Source organism: Pogoniulus pusillus, chromosome 5 (genome assembly GCF_015220805.1).
Source record: "Pogoniulus pusillus isolate bPogPus1 chromosome 5, bPogPus1.pri, whole genome shotgun sequence".
In the NCBI taxonomy this organism is placed as follows: Eukaryota; Metazoa; Chordata; class Aves; order Piciformes; family Lybiidae; genus Pogoniulus; species Pogoniulus pusillus.
In genome coordinates this window covers 10,463,846-10,490,813 of record NC_087268.1, presented here as the reverse complement: position 1 = coordinate 10,490,813, position 26,968 = coordinate 10,463,846, and the positions used below count along the sequence as shown (strand labels likewise).

Below are 26,968 nucleotides of genomic sequence, written 5' to 3'. Positions count from 1 at the left end.
TCCAAACCATGAGCTGCCAGCTTGGCTAGGAGCTTCTTGTGGCAGACAGTGTCAAAGGCCTTGCTGAAGTCCAGGTAGACTACATCCACAGCCTGCCCCACATTCACCAGCCAGGTAACCTGATCACAAAAGGAGATCAGGTTGGTGAGACAGGAGGAGAGAAGTGAAGGGAGGCAAAGCAGGGAAGAGAAAAGAGCAGTATCAGCCAAGCACTGCTTTAAATAATCTATGATACCAAAAAGTGTACTAGAATAACAATGTTATGATATCCCGAGACGACTCATTCTGTCCCTTGGGACTACCTCCTTTTGGAGGACTGTGTCTCTGTGTTCATCTTAAGGGAATCTGGACCCTGAAACCACCACACTTCACTTCCCTTCGGAGATCTAAGTAGAGAATCTGCTTCATTCTTTTCTTAATATGATTATTTCCTGTTGCTTCTGTAAGCTCCTTGCTTTTTATTTCCATCTCTGTTTCCCTTCCTAAGATCCAGCCTGGCCAGAAGAGCAGCCCAGGGCAACATGCACAATAAGCCTTCTTCACTATTACTTCACTGCACATTTTTAAAGGAGAATAACTGTGCTAAAGCAACAGTGGAGATGTCACATTTCACGTGACTAAGCTGCGTTCCCTTTCATGGTCTGGGTGCGTTCCAGAATCACAGTGGGATGAATTTTAACTGGCAAAACAGTAACTATCAGAAGCTGACCACTTTCTGGAAGTGTATGGACAGAAGTGGAGCTGTCAAGGCCAACACTGACGATTTACACACGAGGTTTTTCACTTCTTTTCCTCTTTCTCTCTAATGGTGCATTTCAGTGGGCAGTTACTTTAAAGACTAAAAAATAAGCAAATAAAAGAAAAATATATAGATCCTTTTGTTATTATTTCTTTCATTACTACATCTTTTTGATCTTGAATTTAACTTCATCATCTCCTAATTGCCATCTGAAGATCAGTCAGCTCATCTTAAATGAGTTGAGTGGCAGTCATAGTGGTCTCCCCAGTGAGCTGTGCTCAGAGGATCTGCTTTCTGTTGCCCAGCAAATGAAAGAGCACTGCACAAAATCACATACTCTTTTTTTCCCATCAATTGCCATCTGAAGATCAGTCAGCTCATCTTAAATGAGTTGAGTGGCAGTCATAGCGGTCTCCCCAGTGAGCTGTGCTCAGAGGAGAGCTTTGCTCAGAGGATCTGCTTTCTGTTGCCCAGCAAATGAAAGAGCACTGCACAAAATCACATACTATTTTTTCCCATCAATTGCCATCTGAAGATCAGTCAGCTCATCTTAAATGAGTTGAGTGGCAGTCATAGCGGTCTCCCCAGTGAGCTGTGCTCAGAGGATCTGCTTTCTGCTGCCCAGCAAAGCAAAGAGCACTGCACAAAATCATGTACTCTTTTCTACCATCAGTGCTACCATAACAACAAAGATTCCTGACTGAAGTTATAACCTGAGTTTGCTGAGAACTGTACCTGTTGAGTGAGATCACTTGGGTTCCAGAGAGTGGCAGGTTACACAAGAAACAAACCAAAGAACAATGAGGACAAAAGGAAGCCAAAAAGCACAGAAAGTTATCAAGACAGAACTACCAGTGAATGCTAGAGCACTCTTAGCATGGATTCTTTGTGGGAATTATATCTCACTCCCAACCAGGTTAGGATGTTATGCAGCCACCAAATCACAGCTTCTGCCTGCCAACAGATTAGCAGCCCAATATCTTTCCAGAAGCCCTTGAACTCATCCAAAACCCCACTCTTCTGACCATCTATACACAGTAAACTTCTTAGCCTCATGGAATAAAATGTCAAACACAAAAGGCTATGAAGCAACCTTCCTCTTTATAGGTAAATATACTATAAGGGAATACTTCTTAAGGCATCAAAAAGAACTTTAACAAGTGAAAATGTTCCAGAACTCAAGGAGGTCCCATGAGTTCAAAAGAGACTTGGACCCTTATGAATAAACTCAAGCATTTCTTGAATCTAAAAGGAAAATGCAGCTCTGTGCAGAAGACTACAAGCCAGAATCCACTACATCAGTAAGAATTAAACAGAAAAGTCTCCCATGAAAAATATAACCACACACAACCCACGTAAAGGCCTATAAGGAACGCCCAGGTGGCCACCTACAATCCTTGGAGTGGACAAGAGGCTTACAGGGAGCACAGAACAGTGTTCTGCAAGCTCAGCAATACGTGCAGCACAGCCTACCCGTCTAGTCAAGAGATGGCCAGCCTTGAGCAGTAGAGATAGAAAGGACTTCATATCATTTAGCCTGGCACACAGAGACCGCTCTCAGGAGTGTATAAGCCAAAGAGACTTTCTCATGTTGTGGTTTTAGAATATCTTTTTCTCCTTGCCTCCTTGATGAGTCAAATGATAAACTAGATACCCTCTAATTCCAATGCAGACACTCTGAAAACACCTTACAAACTCTAAAGAACACTTGCAGGCGTAAAGCAAGGCAAATTTGAATTTTCCAAACTCTCATTCACTTGTGTCAGCTTTTGGCTTGTGTTACTGAAACTTTGGTATTTACATTTCTAGATAAATTCTTTTATATTGAGGCTATCTTCAATTGGAAGATTCTGGGATTTGTGGGTAGGTCTGAAAGACAATCTTTCCCTTCTTGCTTGTCAACAGAAATTCCACATTGATCTTCAAGTATTCTCTTCAACAAAACTCAGTTGATGGCCAAAACCAGCAGGACAATCCATGCACAGCACATCTGAACTAAAAAGTACTATATAAAATGCATCAGATCACTTGAAGTGTTGAAAACACTCCAGGGATAGGACTCTTTGCCTGTAAGTGGAAAGACTTTAAAAGACAGCTTTATCAAACAGCTGCATCATAAGGGAACCAGCCACCAATGACACTTCAGAAAATAGCAGCAAATCATCTGAAGAATCCAGCTGGGAGCACTGCAGTTTAGCTAGTTGTTAAAAAACAAGTGTAGACAGCAAGAACCAAGAGACACTTTAGAAAGCAGCTCTAATTACCTAACTGAAATTCACATCTTTAAAATATGAAAGCAGCTATAGAAAACAATATAGAAAATGCTCAGCTGGACCATTGTTTGATCTTCATGTCCACCAGGGATTAAGTGTGAAACATCTTCTTTATCTTATCACTTTAATTAATTACTGAGTAACAAAGGAAGAAAGAAGAGAATTCACCTCCTCTTCTACTCTGCCGTGGCGAGAAACTACCTGGAATACTGTGTCCAGTTTTGGGCTCTCAATTCAAGAGGGAGAGAGAGATCTGCTGGAGGGAATCCAACAGAGAGGTACAAGGGTGACTGCTGGAGTCAAACATCTCTCCTATGAAGAAAGACTGAGAGACCTGGGGTTGTTTAGGCTGAGAAGAGCTCTTATATCCATAAATATCTGAGGGGTGGCTGTCAAGATCAAGGTGATAGTCTCTTTACAGTGGTGCCAGTGACAGGACAATGAACAAAAAGCACAAGCTAGAACACAGGAAGTTCCACCTCAATATGAGGAAAAACTTCTTCACAGTGATGGTAGCAGAGCCCTGGGTCAGGCTGCCCAGTGAGGTTGTGGAGTTTCCATCTCTGGAAACTTACAAAATCTGCCTAGATGCATTCCTGTGTGGACTGCCCTGGGTGACTCTGCCTTGGCAGGGGTTTGGACTCGGTGATGTCTGGAGGTCCCTTCCACCTGCTAACATTCTGTGATTCTGTGAATTCATAATCACTGCTATCAACTCCTATTTGTATCAACTAGTTCTAATTAATGGTTCATATTTAGCTACAGCACAGAGAAGTCTAGTCAAAGCTCTTAGGTTGTGGTCTAACAGCCTCCTATGAAACCACCACTGCAAAGAAGTCTGAAAAGCAAAACAGTTACTGCAAAGAAATAGATTTATATAACTAGTTTGTTATTTAATAACTGGAGAGAAGTAAGGAAATAGGGTTAGCTGCATTAAAGTACACATTGTTTAGTAATTACATGTTTGAGAGAGTTATATTTCCAAAACATGAAAGCAAATAAAACCATCTTAGAGTTTGCTTCCCAAAGGAACAAGAAAAAAAATTGTTTTAAAACACAGAATTAAAACCTTTTAATTTACATTACCACAGGATCATGTTGGGGAGGGACTGTCTGGAAGGTCTTGTAGTGATAGGATGAGAGGCAGTGGTTTGAAACAGGAGCAGGGCAGACTTAGATTGAACATGAGGAGGAAGTTCTTCACAACAAGAGTGGTAAACTACTGGAACAGATTGCCCAGGAATATGGTTGAGGCCCTGTCCCTAGAGACGTTCCAAATCAGACTTGACGTGGCCCTGAGCAGCCTCATCTAGCAGGAGGAATTCCTGCTGATTGCTAGGTGGTGGAACAAGGTGATTTTTGAGGGTCCCTTCCAACCTGATGGAATCTGTGAATCTGTGAATATTGTTGGTAACAATAGAAGTGGAGTTAGCTAAAATTTCCAGCTGGTTTGATTTTCCCCTTTTCAAGGAATGCAAGAGAACTTGGGTGATGAGGTGACTGGAATGTGAATTAACTGCCTCTTTTCTGTCTCTGCTCAATCCCCAAATACATCTTGGCCCCGTTAAATAAAATGGCTTCAGCTGAAGAGCATTCTATTCATCTCTTCAACTGAAGAAGACATGACAACTGGCTGATTAAGTAGTCACTATAAATTAACATATTCAGAAGTAACTCCAAGGTGCTGTTATAGCAACAAACTTTAAGAAGGAAGCACAAATGAAATGAAGTGACCATTTCCTCTGAATTTTGCCATTGCAAGTTACATTTTGAGGTACTTCTTTGTCTGCTGCACTGAAGGCTCAGCAAAAGCAATGGTGGTCAAGATGCTACTTCCACTTATTTTTTGATTTCACTGGTGTGCTTTTAGTGTGTACGGTCTCTCATAATCATATACAGCCTTCATGTTTGTCTTTATCCATGGAGTGAAAAGCCTTGAACTCTGCCCTACAAAACTAGAGGGTGAATACAGCTGTACTATATTACAGCAAAATTGGCTATATCATTAAAATTCCTTTTGCCTTTCCTTGAAACTGTTTGTTTTTCACCATGTCAAAGATTTTAGAGGGCATGAAGGCAAGACCTAGCACTGCCATGCAGAGTTCTAGACAAATGAAGCATGCCTCAAGAAAATATTTGAGCACCATCAATTTGGAAGCACCAACTCACTTATAAAATTCAAATTGTTCACAGCACTACTTTAATTTTCCAAATCTAGTGCCACAGCACCACTAGCCAAGACTACAATGATAACCTAACACTGTACAACTTTCATTTTTCCTGTTTTATATTTTGTATTTACTTTGGCTTCCAAATATGGAGAAATATTAGTTGTTTGGCTCAAAATCAAATATAGCCTAAAATGGGAACCATTTAAAAATAGTTCTGTTTCTATGCAGTAGAATAAACAAGACACACTTCTAAGACAGCTACAACCATAGAATCACAGAATAGAGTGGAAAGAGCTTCTGTGGATGTGTTTGTACGTGTCCTGCTCTGTCAGGGAGGTTGGACTAGATTATCTTTTCAGGTCACTTCCAACCCCTAACATTCTGTGATTTTGTCCAAACCCCTGCTCAGAGCAGACCTAATCATATCAGATGGCTCAGTACAGCATTCGTCTGCATCTTGAATTCTTTTATGAACAGATTTCAGTAACATCTCTGAATAAACTATTCCAATATTTATCATCTTTGTGGTTTAAAAAAAAAAATCAAATAAACAACAAAAAAACCCACAACCAAAACCAACCAATCAAAAAAACACCAACCCCCCCCCCCCCCACCAAAACCACTAGTTCCAACATCACAAAACAACGTATGGAAGCCAGAGTAACAGGAACTAAACCAATGTATGGAAGGCAGAATAACAGGAACTAAATCAAGGTGTGAAAGCCAGGAAGTTTGAGGGACAGGATGACCATGCATTATGATGTGCTTCTAAATTATGAATTGGAAAAAGGGAAGACGTGAATCTTGGACTTTGTATTGGAAGCTTGAAGCCTCCTTACCATGCAGGAAGAAAGATGTCACAGAACAATGTAATGTTTAGATGAAGTTAAATCTGTGGAATGCTTATCTAAGACAATGCATAGATAACGGGAAACAGGCCAGGGACAGACCAGGTTTTTTTCTGCAGATGTGAGCAGAAGAACATGAAAAAAACAACCAAGAGGGATAACATGGAGATGGAAAATGCAACTAAGAGGAAGACCCGCCCAATCCACTACCAAGAGACATTGCCATGCACAGAATGAAGGAGCTGAACGTAAATGAATAGGAAATATCATGAATATGTTTATGTTAACTGTAAAATAACTCTATAAAACTTGCTTTCAGATGCACACGTTTGGAGAGGAAACCACACAATATGTCCAGTGCTGTGTCTAGCACTGTACACAAATTATGAAAGAATATCTACTTAACAGTCGTGGCTGTTGAGTTTTTCTATGTCTCTCTATCACTGCCCTGCTTTGAGTAGGAACAGAATTAATTCTGTTCAGTGATTTTAGTTTTCAGCTCAATCTTCTCTAAGCTACTGCACTTTCCACAATGAAAAGTGTGGTTTCACAGACAGTGTCTGCTCCTAGGATTGATGACAGCTCAGTGTTTATAGTTAGCTGCAAGGATTGGTACTAGGCCAAAAACTCTTTCCACAAAGTCATCTCATTTACCATGCTGAGAGTGCAGAAAGTAAAATGCTGCACCTGAGAGAAGACAGTATTGGTGATCCTAAACCGACCAAGTTATTCCATTCCATACATGTTATATTCTGTAAAAAGCTGAGGGATCCACAGAGTTCATTGGGCTGGAAGGACTCTCAAAGATCATCTTGTCCAACCACCCACCCTGCAGTGAGCCAGAACATCTCCAACTAGATAAGGTTGCCCAGGATCACATCAAGTCTGATCTTGAATGCTTCCAGGGATGGGCCTCAACCACATCCCTGGACAACCTGTTCACCACTCTCATTGAAAAGAACTTCCTCCTAATGTCCAACCTAAATCTACACTGCTCCAGTTTTAAACAGTTGCCCCTCATCTTATCACAAGCCCCTCTAAAAATTCCCTCCCCAGTTTTCCTGTAGGACCCACTCAGACACTGAAACATAGTAATGAGGCTTTCCCAGGTCTTTCTCTTCTCCAGGCTGAATAGCCACAATTCTTTCAACTTATCGTCACAGGACAAATGCTTCTGCCCTTTAATCATCTTTGTGACCCTCCTCTGGACTCAGTCCAGCAGGACCATATCTCTCTTGTTTTGGGAGTCACGAGGGTCAAACGCTCTTCTTCAGTGACTAGCATCTGAGGAGGACTCTGTCTGGTTTGCCTTGGATCCTAGTCTGTGTGTTCCTGCATCTAGTTCCAGAATCCAGCTTCTGAATGTGGTCCCCATCTCCTTCTCAGTCCTATCTGGGACTTCCCCAGTGCCTGTTTGCAGCATCAGTGGTGATGGTGATGTAATTGCCATCTGGGGGGTTGTGTTTGATAATAGTTTTGTATATATTTGTGTATATCTAATTTTGTTATAATTTTCAGTAAAAGAGTTTTTGTTTCCTTTTCCAGTCCATCAGTCTCTATCTCTTATTCCCTTTCTCTTGCCCTTTGGGCAAGGAGAGGGGTTAATAAAGAACATCATTTTTCTGGTGGCCAACTCAGCCCTGATCCTTGACACCAGTTTCTCTTGTTGCCAAGAGAAATCTCTTCAGCAACTACAACCACCACACAAACATTTGGGCCATTTACTTGTTTTCAGAAATTGCATTTAACAACCTGGAGTGGTCAGGTGGACATTCTGCCACCACTACTACAAAAATGATCTGTTTGAATTCCAACTTTGCTATTGCTCAACTCGGAATAAGGTAACTTTCATGCGATTTTAAACTAAGTTCCTTCTTGTCTATGCCTTTAAAAATCAACATTTTGAACAGACTGCATACAGCAAACAGCATAAATTATAATTCCCTTTTGTGCTTCTTTCACATCATGGAGGGATTTTTGAAATTGAATCTGTAATAGAAATTGACCACAAAGAAAGCACAAATATCTGAAATATCCAGTTAGAAAAGCCTTTCAAGAATGGCTGAAGGCAGTAACTCAGTAAGACCTCCATAGGAAGAGATTCAACAGCAGGGCCCAGTGTCAGCCCTGTCTCTTACAGTGCTCTTTCTCACAGCAATATTCCAGGATTCATGAGACCTCTTCCTTAAGTTGCAGTTAACCTAAACTTCAAGTACATGCCCTAATACTGGCAGAATTCAATGTTTTCAAAGGGAAGAACCACCTCTCCATTATTTTCAAAGCTTAATACTTCCTGACATTGATTAACCCCCATCAGCAATTATGCACCACACAGCGACTTGCTTATTCTCCCCTGCCTCCCTGAGTGGCAGTTTAATAATTGAAATTAAAAATTAAATAAGAATAATAATAAGGAAGATAATGAAAAGAGACACAAATAAACCCCAAGGAAAACAAGTAATGCACAATCCATTGCTCACCATTCAGTGACAAATGCCCGAGATGACACCTGCACTGCCCCAGCCAACTGCTCACAGTTGGCTGGGGCATGACATTCTATGGTACAGCTAGTTTGGGTCAGCCATCCTGGCCATCCTCCCTCACAGCTGTTTGTGCAACTGCTCAGTGGTACAGCAAGGGAAACTGAGAAGTCTTTAACTTAAGCACAACCTGGCCACAGCTAAAATGTTTGTGAATTAACAACATTATTCTCTTACTAAATCCAAAACATAGCCCTGTGCCAGCTATTACAGAGCAAATTAATTCTCCCCTAGTTGAAACCATTATATCCTCTGAACATCCTTCAAGTTGAATTGGTTTTGATGTCACTTTTCAAATCAACAGCATACAGACTGCAAAACTTATTGAATGTTATTTGTCCATGAAAAAGATCCCTTAGGAGCACAGAATCATAGAACTGCTGAGGTTGGAAGAGACCTTTGAGATCAACAAGACCAATCACTCACCTAACACTCACAATGCCAATACTGCTAAGCTACAATCATTAAAACCATGCCTCTAAGCTCCACATTTAAATACCTTCAGGGATGGTGACTGCCCAGTCTCCCTGAGCAGCCTCTTTGAATATTTGATAACTCTGTGAAGAATTTTTTGCTAATATCTGACCTGAACCTCACACAAGTCTTCAGAGAAGTGGCTAAGGGAACTGCGGTTGTTCCGTCAGGAGAAGAGGAGAATTTATAACTCTCTACAGTACTCTGAAAGAGGCTGGAGCCAGGTGGGAGTTGGTCTCTTCTCCCCAGGATCAAGCTACAGGATGAGTTGCCCCAGAGAAGACTTAGCTGGACATGAGTAACAATTTCTTCCCCTTGTAGGTAGCCAGGGTCTGGACTAGGCTGTCCAAGGCAGTGGTGGAGTCCCCATCCCTGCAGTCTTCAAAGCTGTGGAAATGTGGTGCTGAGTGACATTGTTTAGTGGTGAACTGGCAAGGCTGGCTTAATGTTTGGACCTGATGATTTTAAAGGCCATTTCTTCTCATTCTATCATCTAATACTAGGAAGAAGAGATGTGGACCACCACTCCCTTCACTCCAATCTCCTTTCTGGTAATTGTAGAGAATAATGAAGTCTCCCTTCAGCCTCCTCTTCTCCAGATAAAACAACCCCAGTTTTCTCAGCCAGTCCTGATAAGACTTGCTCTCCAGACTCTTCAGCAGAGTACCAAAGTAAGTCACAAATACTTATATTTGCTATTTCACTTCCTACCTATGATAGGGCAGAAAATAGAGAGTGGAGGTTCTCTTGACTGTTTTCCCCAACTCTACAAACAATACATCACCTGCTCCTTTTTCATCATATTGCCTTTTATCTACAGAGATGAAAGCAAGCAGTGGGGAATAACCTCTATTTCTAACACATCCTTCTATGCCTAAATCAACATTACTTTTTTTTTTTCTCTAATTCATCATCATTTTTTTGAAAGAAAAATAAAAAATGCTAATGAAGAGTACCCAAATCAAGGCTCAAGCTAGTATTGGGACATGTAGACCTATGCAGAGCCCCTTGTGCTAGGCAGTCTTGTATGATTGATTTTGCATTTTCAATAGTACTTTACTTGGGCATGTATTCAATTGTTCATGAGAATTTATGGCATGTAGAAAGTTATGTCTCTCTCTCATCATTGATCTTGTAACCCCATTGTGCAGCAGATGACGTTAATTTCCAAGGAATGTTCTCTAGCTTCAGAGTATATGAAGTACATAAATATTGCTTCACTGATTCACAAAGCTTTAAAATGAGATGGTCTTTCCCCTGCCAGATTTGTTTGACAAATGACAAATGTTTTAACACTACAAAAGCAAATTAATGGGGGGGGAAAAGTATCTAGAAAGTCCAGGTCATGGAAAAAAAACAGTATCACCATGCCTGAGATTTCTACACTGAAATACAACTGACAAATGTTTTAACATTATAAATGCAAATGAACAGGGGAAAAAACTCTAGAAAAGTCAGGAAATGGGAAAAAAAAAAGCACAATGCTTGAGAATATCTGCAATTTTTCTTCAGCTTTAATGTTCTGCACCGATTGGGTTGCCCCTCATTCTATCACTACAGCCCTTCTAAACAGTCCTTCCCCAGCTTTCCCTTCAAATATTGAAATGTATCAGCCTTACTTTCTCTCCAAATAAATATATTAATAATATGTAAAGTCTGCCATTAATTTCTGTAATAACTTCCAAGTGGAAAGGGGAACACAATAAATATCACATTATTGAGAAACTTTGCTTTCTAAGAATTCATTTCTGCACGTTAACAACATAATAATGCTTTTAGCAACTGCTATTTGACTATGCTACCAAAACCCAGAGAGTATAGGGCAACTGACAAAAGTCTGGAATATTAAAATAAGTAGCTTTTATGCAAAGCATTTATGAAAAATTAACTATGTTCCATGTGTGCATGCACATGGCTTTGTGTGCTTGAGAGTCTGTGTGAAATGGCACACGTGACTGGCTTGCCTGTAAGTTTAGTCTAAGCATAAATCTTCCACAGGAGCAAAAAAAACATAAAATAAAATCACAAAATATGTCCAAAATTCATAACAAAGTCTTTAGCTCATTTTTTTGGGTATATTTAGTGCTTTGATTCTTTATTTATGATGTTTTCAGTAGCTGAAGTGGACCTACAGGAAGGCTGGGAAAGGACTGTTTAGAAGGGGTTGTAGCAATAGGATGAGGAGGGGCAATGTTTTGAAACTGGAGCAGGGTAGATTTAGGTTGGACATTAGGAGGAAGTTCTTTACAATGAGAATGGTGAAATACTGAATCAGGCTGCCTAGGGATGTGGTTGAGGCCCTGCCTCTGGAGACATTCAAAATCAGACTTGACATGGCCCTGGACAACCAGGAAAGTGTTCCTGCTTGTGGCAGGGTGGTTGGACAAGATGACTTTTGAGGGATTCACTCTATGAATCTGTTTCTCCATAGATTTGATAAACAGACAACATAGGGTAACTGTTACACCATGAATCCCAGCAGATTTACCACCTCCTAAGGAGCACTGGAAAACTGACAAGAAGATGGAGACACTTTTTCTTGCAATCGCCACATCTTGCCTTCCTCATAATTGACACAAAACACAGAAAGAAGTGCTGAAGAGATGCACCGTTTACACATGTCATAGGATATTAAAGGTGGGTCTCATGAGTAAGGGAGAAAATAACAGGGTACTACTAATGTGGAACAGTTTCACAGTCACGTTCACAACATGTTAATAAACCTTGTGACGAAGAAAGAAGAGCTACTGATTTGAGCTGGATGTGCAAGTACCTCACTTTTACCCGAGACATCTCTTCATTAGACTAAAAAAATGAACAGTTCTCAACCCTGACCAGAGCCATTTCCCTAACTGTATAACAAGCTATGCTTCAGCCTACACTGTGCTATAAATGCAAACCTGACATTTAATCCACCCACTTCAGCATTTGTGTCAGCCAGAGATAATGGAACTCTGCCAAAATTCCAGGTCAGACAATATGGTTTTCTTCCTATTATTTGTACTGTTTAACCAACATTCAGACTATTGCATCCACCCATTGCTTTCTTCCAGTATATGCTTGTGCATGCTGCACAGATATACTGAGATTAGGAGAAAAACCCCAAAACAACAAAACCCACGAACCAACTGCTAACTGATAAGGTCTGAAGGCTTGCATTCTTCTTGCTGTGCACTTTTCTTGTTCATGTATAGGCTTGAACTGTGGTAATGAGGTGAGGGAATCAAATCTGCCAAAGACTGTTTTCACTTCAAAGTCAGAAAACAATCTCTCGTGACTCTTAAATTTGTATTTTTTGAACCAACCACGATTTTATGCGTTCTAATATGATTCCAGACTTTCACATCAGAGAAAGAACAATTAAAGTGAATAGTTAATGCAAAGCAGAGGCAAGTAGCTGACAAAAGGGGAAAGGATTTTTCCCTCTGTAAGTTCAAAAATAATGTCATCCCAGTCCTCTAAAATTGGCTGGATTCCTGAAGTATTAATTATGTAAACTCTCATCAAGCACTCTGTGGCCATTTATAGATCCACAACTGCTGGTGTTAGGAAAGAATATTACGTTCTCTTACTGCTTCACTGAACTGCACTTTTACTGAGCCAATTTCATTAACAATTAAAAAAAATTAGAACTAATTAAAAAAGCAGGAAAAACCCTTTAAAATAAATTCCCTCTTTGAGAATCCATTTTGCCAGTGGCTCTCTGGCTTATACAATAACACTACATTACAATGCCTTACTAAGCACAGTAACACTGAAGTGTCAGTACACCAACACTCACACACACAAAATCAAAAGGGTTTTATAGATTTGGAATGGGCTGCCCAGGGAGGTGGTGGAGTCACCATCCCTGGAGGTGTTCAAGAAAAGCCTGGATGAGGCACTTAGTGCTATGGTCTGGTTGACTGTCTAGGGCTGGGTGCTAGGTTGGACTGGATGACCTTGGAGGTTTCTTCCAACCTGGTTGATTCTATGATTTTAACGTGTTTGATTTTGAATTCTATGAACTCATAGAAATAGAATGGCTTGAGTTGGAAGAGACCTTAAAGATCACATAATTAATCATCCAGCCTGGTCTTCAATACTTTCAGGGATGAGGCATCCAGGGTTTCTCTGGGCAAACCCAGTGTCTCACCACCCACACAGTAAAGAACTTCATAATATTTAACACCCTGCTTTAGCTCAAAACCATTGCCTCTTGTCCTACCACCATAGGTCCTTCCAAAAGTCCCTCACCAGCTTTCCTATTGGACCTTTTCAAGTACTGCAAGGCAGCTATAAGGTCTCCTCAGAGCCTTCTCCTCTCCAGGCTGAACAAAACTGATTCCCTCAGCCTGTTCTCATAGCTGAGGTGCTCCAGCCCTCTGATAATCTTTGTGGCCCTGCTCTGGACACTCCCCAACATATCCATGTCCTTCTTGCACTGGGGACTCCAGAGCTGGATGCAGTACTCCAGGTGAGATCTCACAAGAGCAGAGCAGAGGGGCAGAATTTGTGGATTCACTTGCCATATTTATTTTTCTTTCTCAAAGAAGACTCCAAATAATATGAAACCATTACATAGATCTCAGCAGCAACTCTGAAGTAAAACCAGAGGTCAGATTTTGTCTCCCAGTTTCTGAACAGGTGCAATGAGTGATTCCCTCCAGAGTGGGCGAAGACTAGCTTTCTCCTAATAAAAATGCACTCTTTACCTTTCTGCCTTTGGATCTCAAGTTGAGAAACCTAGGGTTGATTTAGCCATAGTACAACAGGGCTTTGCTTTGAGGGACAGCTTTTCTGGGAAAGCTGGCTCAGATCATACCCACACAAAAACTTCATCTGTAATGATGCCAGTAGCCACTTTCATAGTTTACCCTCACAGTAAAAGAAGACAAACATATATATCATAAAACAAACTTCTATTACATACACATTGGCCTATATTGCAGAAACTTCAGTTTCTAACCAAGGACATTTGAATTAAGGCCTGTCAGGCAAGATTTCCTCTTCTACTTGGAAACAAACTAGAGACTGGGCTGTTTTGCTAATGGGACCTATTTTAGGCCATTCCTTTCCAAAATGTGAATACTTGCCTCTCTTCAAACCAAGACTGAATGTGACATTGCTGCACAATCCATGCCAGAGAGAAAGTCTCCAACCACCTCCTGGAAAATGCAGCAAACACTCTACAGCAACAAATTTATCTTGCTTACCAACAATTTCAAGTCTGCACTTGAATTTCCCCAAGGAAAAGAAATTCAGTAGGAGCTGTATGAGCACTTCTGACTACGGCAGGTCACTGCTAGCCAGTTTTTCCCCCTGAAGCAGAGGGAGCTTTCTGTTTGCACATGCAACGTGCAGTACACACCAGGTAAGTCCAAACACTCTAAGAAAGCCTCAGACATGTTGACCATTCACACCAGTCAACAGATCTATGGACTGTACTGTCCATATCTACAGAATCACACAATTGTTTGAGTTGGAAAGGACCTTAAAGATTATCTAGATCCAGATCCCCTGATATTTGCAGGGACACCTTCCACTACACCAGGTTGCCCAAGGCCTTATCCAATCTGGTCTTAAATACTGCCAACACTTCCAAGGATGAGGCAGCCACAATATATTGTGGAAGATCTTCAGGTTACAGCCCAAGCTCCTACACAGGCACAGTCTGGCCATAAAAGCAGCCAATAGCTCTCCCCTCACATGAGTTACGCATTTTGTTGTGCTGGAATGGCAAGAAACAAAAGACAAAATATGGAGGAGGACTGAAAAAATAATATTCAGAAAGAGATAGTTAGGAAAATCAAAATGAAGAGGTGGAAAGCTATACAGATTACCCAGCAGTGAGATCATTGTAAAGGCGTTCAGATGCTATGGAATTTTATCTTGGCAGAGTCCACCCAAATGTATCATCGCAGTGTCACACCACTGCCTGTGCCAGCAATAAAAATGGAATTCTGGAATTACAGTTTATCTTCAAACTCAGAAGCCTGACATTTAACACTGGGTCTTGATATGTTTTTGTGGAATCCTAGAACACCACTGTCTGCATAAGAAGATAACTTTGATTAAATGAGCTGCTATAATAGCAACATTCTGATGGATTGCTTCCATTTTCAGAAAAGAATGAGCCAAATTTGCCATGACATATCTACTGGCTGAAAACCATAGCCACTCTGTTATATACCAGCTAAAGGATCCCCTTGAAAATCCTCATAGGTCTCTACTACCATTTCTGTGCCATAAAGCATAAGTATTTCACACAAATCAAATGAACTTTGCACTTCTCTTTTCAGACATGAGAGAGAGAGAGAAAGAGAGAGAGAGAAAGAGAGAGAGAGAAAGAGAGAGAGAGAAAGAGAGAGAGAGAAAGAGAGAGAGAGAAAGAGAGAGAGAGAAAGAGAGAGAGAGAAAGAGAGAGAGAGAGAAAGAGAGAGAGAGAAAGAGAGAGAGAGAGAAAGAGAGAGAGAGAAAGAGAGAGAGAGAGAAAGAGAGAGAGAGAAAGAGAGAGAGAGAAAGAGAGAGAGAGAAAGAGAGAGAGAGAAAGAGAGAGAGAGAAAGAGAGAGAGAGAGAGAGAGAAAGAGAAAGAGAGAAAGAGAGAGAAGCTCACTACTTTAGTCCAAACTGGTTGTCTTTCCTTAGAATGTGTTTGGGCTTTTTTCAAAGATTAATGCATTATTTTGATAAATAGTTCCCAGAAAGATGTTTTGTAAAGCAAGAGAAAGTGATGTATAAACCACATGTCATTTCACCCCTTTTTGTGATATTTTGATATGCCAGCTTTGTTGTATGTTCAAAGAAATCCATTCAGGAGACATTTCTCTGACCTACCATTTCTCTCCTGCTGTTCTAGAGCTACCAAAAGGGTGCTGTCGGGTGAGGCAGTGTGGCACAAAAGTTTAAAGATTAATGTTTGTCTGTTGCAGTGTAGTGACTGTGATATATTGAAATAAATCAACATTGTTTGAACTGCTTGACACTAGAAAGTGAAAACACATGCTAAGTTTAACCTCTGCTCAGGAAGAAGTATTACATAACAAAGCACAGACAGCAAAATCAGCTACGAGTAAAATTAGCCTGTTTCACAAAAGTGTGTTTGGAAGTATACTGCAAACACAGCATATACTCTTAAAGCTATGCCAGTTATAATTACCATTGCTACAAATCTTAAGCTAGTGGTCATCTGCAATGGTTTTTAACATTCTTCTACACTTACAAACAAAATACTCTGAACTATCCTTTTTTATCCCTTATCCCCATAGCTGATACCTGCAGAAACAAAAGGTTTGGACCTGGGTTTTCCTATACAAGTCTATAAATCAGACTCTCTCACATGGTCCCATAAGGAATGTCAAGTCTGTCATCTTTTTCCCCAAACAGGCATCAACAAAGAGGGAGGTGAATTAAGGTTTCCTGAGCCTTTGCTAGAAAGCAGAACAGGACAGGCATGAATCCTGGAAAGCAGAACAAGGATGGGTTTGAGATTCAATTTACCTGATGACTAATTCAAACAGTAGGAAAACTCCCAAACGAAACCAGAAAAACGTTCAGACTCATCTTTATAAAAACCTTATAAAACTGTAATTTGTAAGAAGGCATCAGTGCCAAATTCTTTTCAGCTCTGCCAAATGAAAACAGAACATGAAGATACACAAAGGCCATCAGAAACAGAGACTACAGTGAAAAAGTGCACTTCTATGCACATCCATGCTGTAACTGGAAAGTCAGCTGGCAAAACAGAAAACATGAAACACTGTTTTACCAAACACTGAGAACTTGTTCCACAACTGTTGCCTTCAACAACATTTGAATCGTGCCCAGCTGGAACGATGCCAACGAAACATGGTTTACAAGGCAGTACAATCTTGTGGATTATGTCTTGTTACTTGTTTATTCTTGGTTCTGTGGCTTTGATTTTTCATCTCCCTCTCAGATTCAGAATTCTTCACTTACCAGCTCCTCTAAAGAGAAGCCTCTTTGCGTGTCATCAGTTGTTGTTTAGAGAAGCCATGCTGCATTTTTCAAGGATGAATCTCTGCTATGCAGAACCATCAGAATGAGAGAAAGTATGACAAGTTCTAGCCACGGCACCTATGCATTGCAACTGTTTCCACCCATCATTCCAACACATCAAATAAAACAGCTGAAGTGAATGGCACTGGTATAGAAGCATAAGTGAGAGACAAAAGTAAAGAGATAATTCACAGATTCATGGAATGGTTTGGGTTGGAATGGACCTTGAAGAACATCTAGTTCCAATCCCCCTTCCACAAGTAGGCATACACCATTCACTAGACCAGATTGGTCAAGGTCTCATCCAACCTGGCTATGAACACCTCCAGGGAAAGGGCATCCACAACCTCCTTGGGTAACCTGTTTCAGTGCCTGACCAACCTCACTGCGAATAATTTCCTCCTAATATCCAGTCTCAATCTGACTTCCTCAAGCTTAAAGCCATTCCTTATTGCACTGTTGCAACAAGCCTCTATAAAAGGTTCCTTTCCAGCTTTCTTGTAGGCCCCCATTTGGAAGGCTATAAGGTCTCCCCAAAGCTGTCTCCTCCAGTCTGAACAGCCCCTACTCTCATAGCCTATCCACATAAAGAAGGTGCTTCAGCCCTCTGATCATGTTCACGTCCAAGCCCCTCTTCTTCCTGAGAAAAAGGAAAACTTTGGGAGATGGACATCGTCAAGGGGACAGTGACTCAAAATACCTGATAAAAGACTATCCCTAATTGTAGCATCACCTTCTGCCCTGCTGCTCTATGACACCTTGCAGAGTGAATTGATATTTCCTTGATTTCACTCCTTGAGCCATGTTAGTAGCATTTCCAAATTGTGTTTCCAACAGTGCCTACATTTAAGTAAAAATGAATATTAATTAAGATTGACTACAGAATTCTCTTAGCAGCTGATGTCTGAAACAAACCAATGAAACATAAACATAGCTGTAAGAAATGCATTGCTTCCATATTAAACACAATACCAACCAATTTTTCACTTCCAGTCACACTGCCTTTAGTGAGGTCTGTAAAATCTTGATGTCTAAAGAGTTTGAAGTATGACACAACAAATATATTAGTGCCTCATTGCTTGTCATTAACTACAATACATGGGACAAAGAACTCCCAGAGAAAGAGTGTTCACCTGTGTTTAAGGCACTGCAGTAGGGTCAGATATAAGCAGAGGCCAACTTTCTATGCAGGCAAAACTATTGTAATGCAGAATATGTAGACTTAGCATAAAGTTGCCACTGGAAATGTTAACTGATATTTTCCTGACTTGGACTCCTTGAGTCACATTGGTAACATTTCCAAATTACGCCTCCAACAATTTCTTAATTTTTTAAAGTCAAAATAATTAAAGAATTGGTTTATAAAGAACAGTCTTTTGAGAACAGTGATAGTATTTCCTTGGTCATGCCAAACACAGACTTGTGGAGGCAAAAATGCAAAAATATATGGGGAGAAGAAGTCGTGTGTGTTCCAGCCTCCTGAGCACCATATTTACATGGAATCTCTCAAATTGCTCTGGAAGTGATGTCTGAGGGCTTATGGAATCACGGAGTGCTAGGGGTTGGAAGGCACCTCCAGAGATCACCAAGTCCTACCTCCCTGCAAAGCAAGACCACTGAGGGCAGGTCAAACAGGGACACATGCAGGCAGGTTTTGAAGATTTCTAGAGAAGGAGACTCCACAACCTCTCTAGGCAAACTGCTCCAGTGTTGCATCAAATCCACAGCAAAGAAGTTTTTTTCTCATGTTGAGATGAAATTTCCTGTAGCTTAGTTTATGTCCATTGCCCCCCTCCCCCTTCTCACTGCGTATCACTGACAAGAGACTGGTTTTATCCTCCTGACAGCCACCCTTCAGGTATTTGTAGACATTAGTAAGGTCCCCTCTCAGCCTTCTCTTCTCCAGACTAAACAGCTTCATGTGTCTCGTTGTTTCCTAATATGAGAGACACTTCAGTCCCTTAACCATCCTCACAGCTCTCTGTTGAACTCTCTCAAGCACGTGTCCAGCCCTCTTAACCTAAGGAGCTGAGAACTGGACACAATATGCCAGCTGTGATCTAACTAGGACTGAGAAGAGAGGGAGGAGAATCTCCCTCGACCTGCTTAAAGCACCCAAATATACTACTGGCCTTCTGGGCCACCAGGGCACATTGTTTTCTTGTGGGTAACTTACTACCAATCAAGACTCCAAGGTCCTTCTCTGCAGAGCTACTGGCTCTGTTCCTCTGCAGCTGCAGGAGGCAACATGTCATTTTCACCTTGTGTCACTGAGAGAAAATCCCAGTCTATCAGACCAGGGTTCAGTTTATTTCACCTGCTGGAGGGAGAACTTGAGCACCAGAATTCCAAAGCGCTAGTGAGAACGGCAAGATTTACGCTTACACATAACTGATAACGGGAGAAACAGCACCACTAATCAATGTGAGTTTGGCTAGGTTGTTCTTCCTCCAGGTATAAAATTAGTTCCCTTGTTCTCCATAGAGCATCCTGAACCTCTATTACATAATGACTTGAAGAGCATGACAATTCTCTGTAATGCAAGCTTGCTTAGCAGGGCAGAGTAGCCCCCTTACCATAACACTACCATCAGATATTCTCATCTTAAAATACTTTTAGGATCCAAACACTCTCTTTGCTTATGAAAAAAAATCTGTAATCCCTATCAAACAAGAGAGGGCTGCAGAAAAAGACAAGCCTTTGAATATTTCCAGACAACCAGCTAGGTACTAATACAATTGTTTTTTTCAGTGCGGTCCAATGTAAATAACCTGAGAAGCAGCTGCCAATGAAAGAATCAGACTGACATTTCAACACTGCAATGAGAGAAACTTATAAAAGCTGTTTCACTGAAAAGAAATGAAGTTTCCACCTGCAGCTTTATGCATTTGGCAAACAGAACTTCACTTCTGCAACGTTATTTTAGAACAGGAAAAAAAAAAATGCATCCCAGAGTTAATCTCCCACTGACTGCAGTAGATTATTAGCTTTATCTGGGTCTCACAGTTAACATAGATTTACAGCCACTACTGTACAGTACTGAGCAGAAAGTTCAGATAAAATGATTTTAAAAGACAAGCTCTTGATCTGTTCCTTCACTCTAAGGAGGCAACACAGGCAAGGTCCTCTCTGTTCAGCACAATCCTCTCCTATGAACTGCTGCAAGAGTTTACTTAGAGATTGCTTTTCTGAGAAAACTTGGGTCTTACAGCCTGCTTGACATGTACAATAACTGCATATTTGTTTGTCTCTGCTCCTTACAGACTACACAGTGCTCCACTAGTAGCAGTCTGCAGAAAACTCCACATAGGCTCCTGGAGATGAGCATGCAAGCAAGCCACTTCCAAAAGTATAATGCCAGGAAACAAACACCAGAAAACAAATGAACAAACAAAACAACAACCACCAAAACAAACAACTCTGCCCAAAACGACAAACAACACTTCAAAAACCCAGCCCCAAAACCCACCAAACCAAAAAAACTTTTTAGAAAGTCTCTTAGGAAGCAGCGGGGAAGACAAAAAAAAAAAAATTAAAATTACCTCTTCTTCCCCAAATACTTTCAGGTTCCTCATCTGTGAAGGAAACTATCCTAGGAAGCCTCTAAAAATGCTCATTTCTTAATAACCAGCCTCATAAGGAACTAAATTAGAGTTTTCTTTTTAAGTGCTACTAGTTGCAGGAGACTGCAGATGTAAAATGCATTACAAAGCACAGTGGAATCAAGCAAGCATTTCTACACAGTGAGAGCAACACATGCAGTACAGGAACAGTTGTGAAAGAGCTGGTTTAATTTTAAGGCACCACAAGTGTTTTACAATCAATATAGAAATATTCTTTCTCATTTGTGGTCTGACTTTTCTTCCTGCAACAGTAATATGCTAGTAAAATGCCAGCGTGACATGGGTCACATTAGCAGGGAGAAGAAGAGATTCCTGCCAGCTCTGCAAATCTGCTGTGCTTCCAGACTCCAGGAGAAAAGAATAGTTCAATAAATATCCACACAGGTTTGGAGGGGTGTTTTTTTTTGTCCTTCTGGTAGAAATGTTAGTAAATCATATTCCTCTCCCTCAAAATGCATGCACCCTGACTTACAAAGTCCATTACTATTCAATTATGAAGAGTGGATTAAAAAGGAAAGCATAAACACTCTTTGGATACAGAACTGCAATCTTCCACTAACACAGGGTGCTTCTAAGTGAGGTCTTAAACCACAAACCTGCACAATGCTGTCTAAATTGTTATTTACAGTTACTTCCACCGTACTTCTTACTAGAGTCACAGCATACCATGAAAACATTTCAGCTTGTTTTATTCAAGAGCTTTAAAGTTACTCACATGTACCTAGACGTTGCTCTTAACGTTCTAATATTTTCTATTATCTCTAATCATTCTTAACATGTTGAAAGCCAATTTCCATGCCAAAATACAAGCATTAAAAAGAAACCAAACCAAACCCAAACAACAAACCGAGAAAAAAAAAAAACAAAAACAACCACAACAAAAATCCCCACAACAGAATAACAAAGAAAACCCCAGAAAGTTGTCATAGCTACTTGCCTCTGGGCAATTTCTGAGCATTTCCCAGGTTCAGTGCAATACATCCACAGAAAAGGAGAAAGACCAATCTTGGCATCATGGTCGCAAACCCAACCTGGAACTGGGAATGATTCTGACAGGTAGCACACAAAAGTACCGCAGCTGCATTTAAGTGAACTGTTCCCTCTGTGACAAGAGGCAGCAACACTTTGACACAAGCTTAGTTTACACAGTGGGAGGAGACAGGATGACATCATTCATTCCCACTGGAAAAGGAGAATTAGCATTAAAAAAAAATAAATTGTCAGGCTCCTCCTACAGTAATCTTCTGGGGTTTGTTACAAGGTCTTTCCACAACTCAGGGTAAGAGATTACCATCTGAGCACTTGAATTTTCTGCAAATAAAAGGAGGAATATAAAATTTTCTATTAAATGAAAACTGAACTGAGAAACATTTTTACTGTTTTATCCAAGTGAGATGGAATTAAAATGTAACAACACCCAACATTCCAGGTACTCAGAATACTCTTTCCTCTACTGAACTGCCTGTTATTGCAATCTCAAGATGATGCTTAAGGTTATTTTGGGCTAGTTAGAGATTTCACCCGGGGAAAGTAAATAGAACCATAGAATCAAGCAGGTTGGAAGAGACCTCCAAGATCATCCAGCCCAACCTAGCACCCAGCCCCATCCAGTCAACTAGACCATGGCACTAAGTGTCTCAGCCAGTCTTTGCTTGAACACCTCCAGGGACAGTGACTCCACCACCTCCCTGGGCAGCCCATTCCAATGGCAAATCACTCTCTCTGTCAAGAACTTCCTCCTAAATACTAGTTTCATTTGACATGACAATATAAACAGGTATGATAAATATTTATTCAGTGAAAGATCAGTGCTTAAAAATATAAATGTCTGGTGTTTTTTTTTTTTCATTGTTGTTGTTTTTCTTGTATCTGGCTGGCATTTTACTAATATTTTTTATTTTGCCCTTTCCTACATGTCTGGTGAGTCCATGAGCACAATGCACACTGAAAGGAAAGAGGCAATGCATCTTTGTTTAGCCTGGAGAAGAGGAGGCTGAGTAGTGATCTCATTGCTGTCTACAAGTACTTTACAGGAGGCTGTAGCCAGGTGGGGGTTGGTGTCTTCTCCCAGGCAACCAGCAACAGAACAAGGGGACACAGTCTCAAATTGTGCCGTGCAGGTCTAGGCTGGATGTTAGGACAAGTTCTTCACAGACAGAGTGATTTGCCCTTGGAATGGGCTGCCCAGGGAGGTGGTGGAGTCACTGTCCCTGGAGGTGTTGAAGCAAAGCCTGGCTGAGGCACTTAGTGCCATGGTCTAGTTGACTGGATAGGGCTGGGTGCCAGGTTGGACTGGATGATCTTGGAGGTCTCTTCCAACCTGGTTGATTCTATGATTCTGCCAGGGGTTGGATCCTCTCATCTGTACATTAAAAAACAAACCACAACAAACCCAAACAAAAGAATCTAATAATGATCCTAGAGTGAAACCCAAGGAATCTCAATCTCTCTTCATCTACAGCTGTAACAGATCCCGCTTGACAATCAGAATGTTTTCCAGCCCATTCACACCCTCCCAATTCTGACAAAAGGAATCCTTTTCCGATTCACTAACTAAAATATGGGAAGAGCAAGCTGAAAGTCAATATCTTTTTCACTTAATATTCTATTATTTAGTCTGCATGGAATAAACTTGGACCAGAGGATCCTTGAGGTCCTTTCCAACCTAGCACTCTGTGATTCTGTGTGACTAGAGACTGACTCCCCCAGATACCCAAACACTTTTATCTAAGGATCTCAGGAAGATTCATATCATGAATATGATCACTATGAACAAATAAATGCAACAGGTACAATTTGAATATGACAAAAAGATGTTTGAAACACCATACATCTGGACAGGAATCTCCATAAAACTGACACAAAACCAAATGTGCCATTCTTCTCCCCCTCCCCCTTTTTTTTTTAATGTGTTTTTCAATTGAAATAGTGTTTTTTTAAATGCTCTAAAAAGTATGTCCTAATTTTTCCTTTTAAAAATTAAAAAATATGATGAAATAGCCTCTCAGGAGAAGTAATGGGAAAAAATTACTTCTCAGTCACACAGAGCTGTCTTTGTATTGCTGTAAAATGGACTCTACTGGTTTGTCCTGGGGTAAATTCACTCTCCCTTTAAAAATCACACAACACCTTTCAACACAAAATACCAAGCCCAATTTCTACCTCAAAATCTCAGTTTGGCTACTTAACAAAATGGGGTTTATCCCCTTCATATGAGATAAACATGAACCTCTTTCTTGGGGGTTGGAACTAGGTGATCTTCAAGGTCCCTTCCAGCCCAAACCCATCCCATATATCTATGAACCACTTGCTTCACTGCATCACTTACAACTTTCCTCTTCTTTCTATGCACTTGGTGCCATGGTCTAGCCTTGAGCTCTGTGGTAAAGGGTTGGACTTGATGATCTGTGAGGTCTCTTCCAACCCTGATGATACTGTGATACTATCCAAACAATTCATTGTTATGCATGCCACAGAGACATTTAACTTTTCCCTTGAAAACTTAGTAGACTATCCAGGTCCCTTTCCCTATAACCATTCCTGTAGAAAACATCTCTGATCAGCCCAGAGTTCAAAAACTTATGCCATGATGCATTTCCTGCTGTCTTATCAACCATGTGCATCGTGAGAGCAATTATGGTTCCATGTGCAGACGGAAGTGTAAATTTCTGTCAAACACATGCTAAGAGAAAAACCAGTAATACAATATTCTCCTACACTTGTCCAATATTATAGACTCATAGAATGGTTAGAGTTGAAAGGGATCTCTAAAGGTCAACTAGTCCAAACACCCCCATAGTAAGCAGGAGCATCCTCAACTAGATCAGGTTGCCCAGAGCCCTGTTGAGCCTCACCTTGAGTATCTCTAGGAATGGAGCCCTAACCACCTCCCTGGGCAACCTGTTCCAGTGTTCCACTACCTTCACAGCTTGATCCAAACATCCAATCTAGATCTACTCTTCCGTAGTTTGAAGCCATTTCTCCTCAACCCATCACTACAGGGCTTTGTAAACAGTCTCTCTCCATCCTTCTTGTTAGATCCTCTTCAGGCACTTGAAGGCTGTTATTAGGTCTCCCTGAAGCCTTCTCTTCTCAAGGCTCAACAGCTCCAACTCCCTCAGCCTGCCTTTATAGCAGAGGTGCTCCAATCTCTCAGAGATTTTTGTGGCCCTCCTCTGGACCCACTCAATCAGATCTATGTCTTTTCTGCATGTTCCCCATAACTGTATTGCTAATGTGATGACGGATTTTGTCCACTTTCTACAGAACTGACCTTTCCTAGGAAGCCTGTCATACAAAAAAAGCAAACAAACCAAAATGAACAAACCCAAAACCAAACAAGGAAAATACCCAAAACAACAACAACAACAACAACAACAAAAACAAAACCAACCAACCAACAAAACCCCCAAAAACAAACCAACAAACAAACAAAAAGAAATGCAAGCAACAACAACAACAAAAAAAACAAACAAAACAATCCAACAAAAAGACTTCATAGAATCAACCAGATTGGAAGAGACCTCCAAGATCATCCAGTCCAACCTAGCACCCAGCCCTAGCCAGTCATCTAGATCGTTGCACTAAGTGCCTCATCCAGTCTTTTCTTCAACACCTCCAGGGATGGTGACTCCACCACCTCCCTGGGCAGCCCATTCCAATGCCAATCACTCTCTCTGCCAACAACTTCCTCCTAACATTCAGCCTATACTTCCCCCGGCACAACTTGAGACTGTGTCCCCTTGTTCTGTTGCTGGTTGTCTGGGTGAAGAGACCAACCCCCACCTGGCTACAATCTCCCTTCAGGTAGTTATAGACAGCAATGAGGTCACCCCTGAGCCTCCTCTTCTCCAGGCTAAACAACCCCAGCTCACTCAACCTCTCCTCACAGGGTTTGTGTTCCAGGCCCCTCACCAGCCTTGTTGTCCCTTCTCTGCACACGTTCCAGCACCTCAACATCTCTCTTGAATTGAGGGGCCCAGAACTGGGACTTCACCCAAACCAAAAGTGAACATAGAAACCTAACACACCACATTCTGCTTTCCTTTTCCTAAATCCTTCTACTCTTTACTGGATGCTGAGTGCTGAAGTAAAAAAGCAAACACAGGAACCGAAGGGATTTCCTGGGACTTGAAGGACTATGCTGTGCTACTGGATGCTTCCATAACACCGTTTGCCTATCAGATTTTCCCTCTTGTTAAAGGGGTGCTCCACAATCTCCATTTAAACAGACAGCATCCGGTGTCAGCTCACAGAAATAAAACCTGTATGTAACGCTTCACAGTAGGGATTTGTCTAATCCAGAACTTCCTCAGGCTTTCCCCATCCACACAATCCATGAATATTACTACCCATCCTTTGACCCCTCAAAATGAAACAATTAGCAGATCCAGTTAATGAGAGTTTTGTGTTATACTTTTGGCATAAAAGGCAAGAAAACCAAGTTGAGTACAGATATAAATAGTCGTCTTAAACAGATCACATTTGTTTGGTCAAGTCAAAATCTCTGATCCCCTAACGACTCCTCTCCAGCACCAAATTAGTGCTTAAGTAACCAATCCAGGTACTCAAAAGTTTACTTGCTTACCTCAACTTTAGCTGAGTCTCTCTGGGGTAGATTTCAAGAACAGAGATTCCAACAAGATGGTATCACAGCTAGGCTGGGAGCAGAGCAGAGCTTTTCTAGTCCTGTTTTAATAGTTCCCAGATCAGTGAGTACAGTGAAAACAACGCTATGGGAAGGAAAAGAAAAAGGCTGGGGGAAGAAGTGGTGAAGAGAGCAAGCAGAATTTAATGTTTTGTTTCCAAACACGAATATGGTTTTGTTGAGATTTGGACTCAGTTCCAATTCACCTATCATTCCTCATTATTTTGACAAGCACGAGCCAAGGTGATTCAACTCCTTACTGTTCTAATTTAAAGCAGGAAGAGTGTGTAAAGCATAACCTTCAAAACCAAAATCCTATCTTCACTCTGAAAAGCACAATAATGACATGCTGACCTCTCTGAGACCGAGGACTTAACTTGCAGTGTACTTGATCTGTCTTTTTTTACAGCATTGCTGGTTGGCACTGTACCTTTCACCAGTGCTGCCAATTATTTGAGAAGTGCTTTTCTCATAAAATATTCTATATAAATGTTAATGATAATTATCATTCTCTTGTGCATGACTCAGTTATTGGACTCTTTTTCTTGTAAATGTCGTGGGATCTCCTCAAAAAGGCCTTCAGGAAAAGAATGATGCCAAAGAACATTCTTTCAGATGTGTTGTTGTAAAAAAAAAAGGTAAAAAGAGAAAATC

The 26,968-nt window shown here is 40.9% G+C and overlaps 1 protein-coding gene across 1 annotated transcript in view; it reads right to left on the bottom strand.

The window, feature by feature from the left end:
• ABI3BP (ABI family member 3 binding protein) overlaps positions 1–26,392 on the bottom strand; it is a 165,356-nt gene extending 138,964 nt beyond the window's left edge. Inside the window, exons 1-2 of the mRNA XM_064143939.1 lie at positions 26,255–26,392; positions 21,605–21,978 (exon numbers count right to left, since the gene is read on the bottom strand). Of these exons, the coding sequence (XP_064000009.1) occupies positions 21,605–21,683 (79 nt within the window). The 5' untranslated portion in view covers positions 21,684–21,978; positions 26,255–26,392. The remainder of the gene's footprint in view (positions 1–21,604; positions 21,979–26,254) is intronic.
• Between the last annotated feature and the right edge of the window lie 576 nt (positions 26,393–26,968).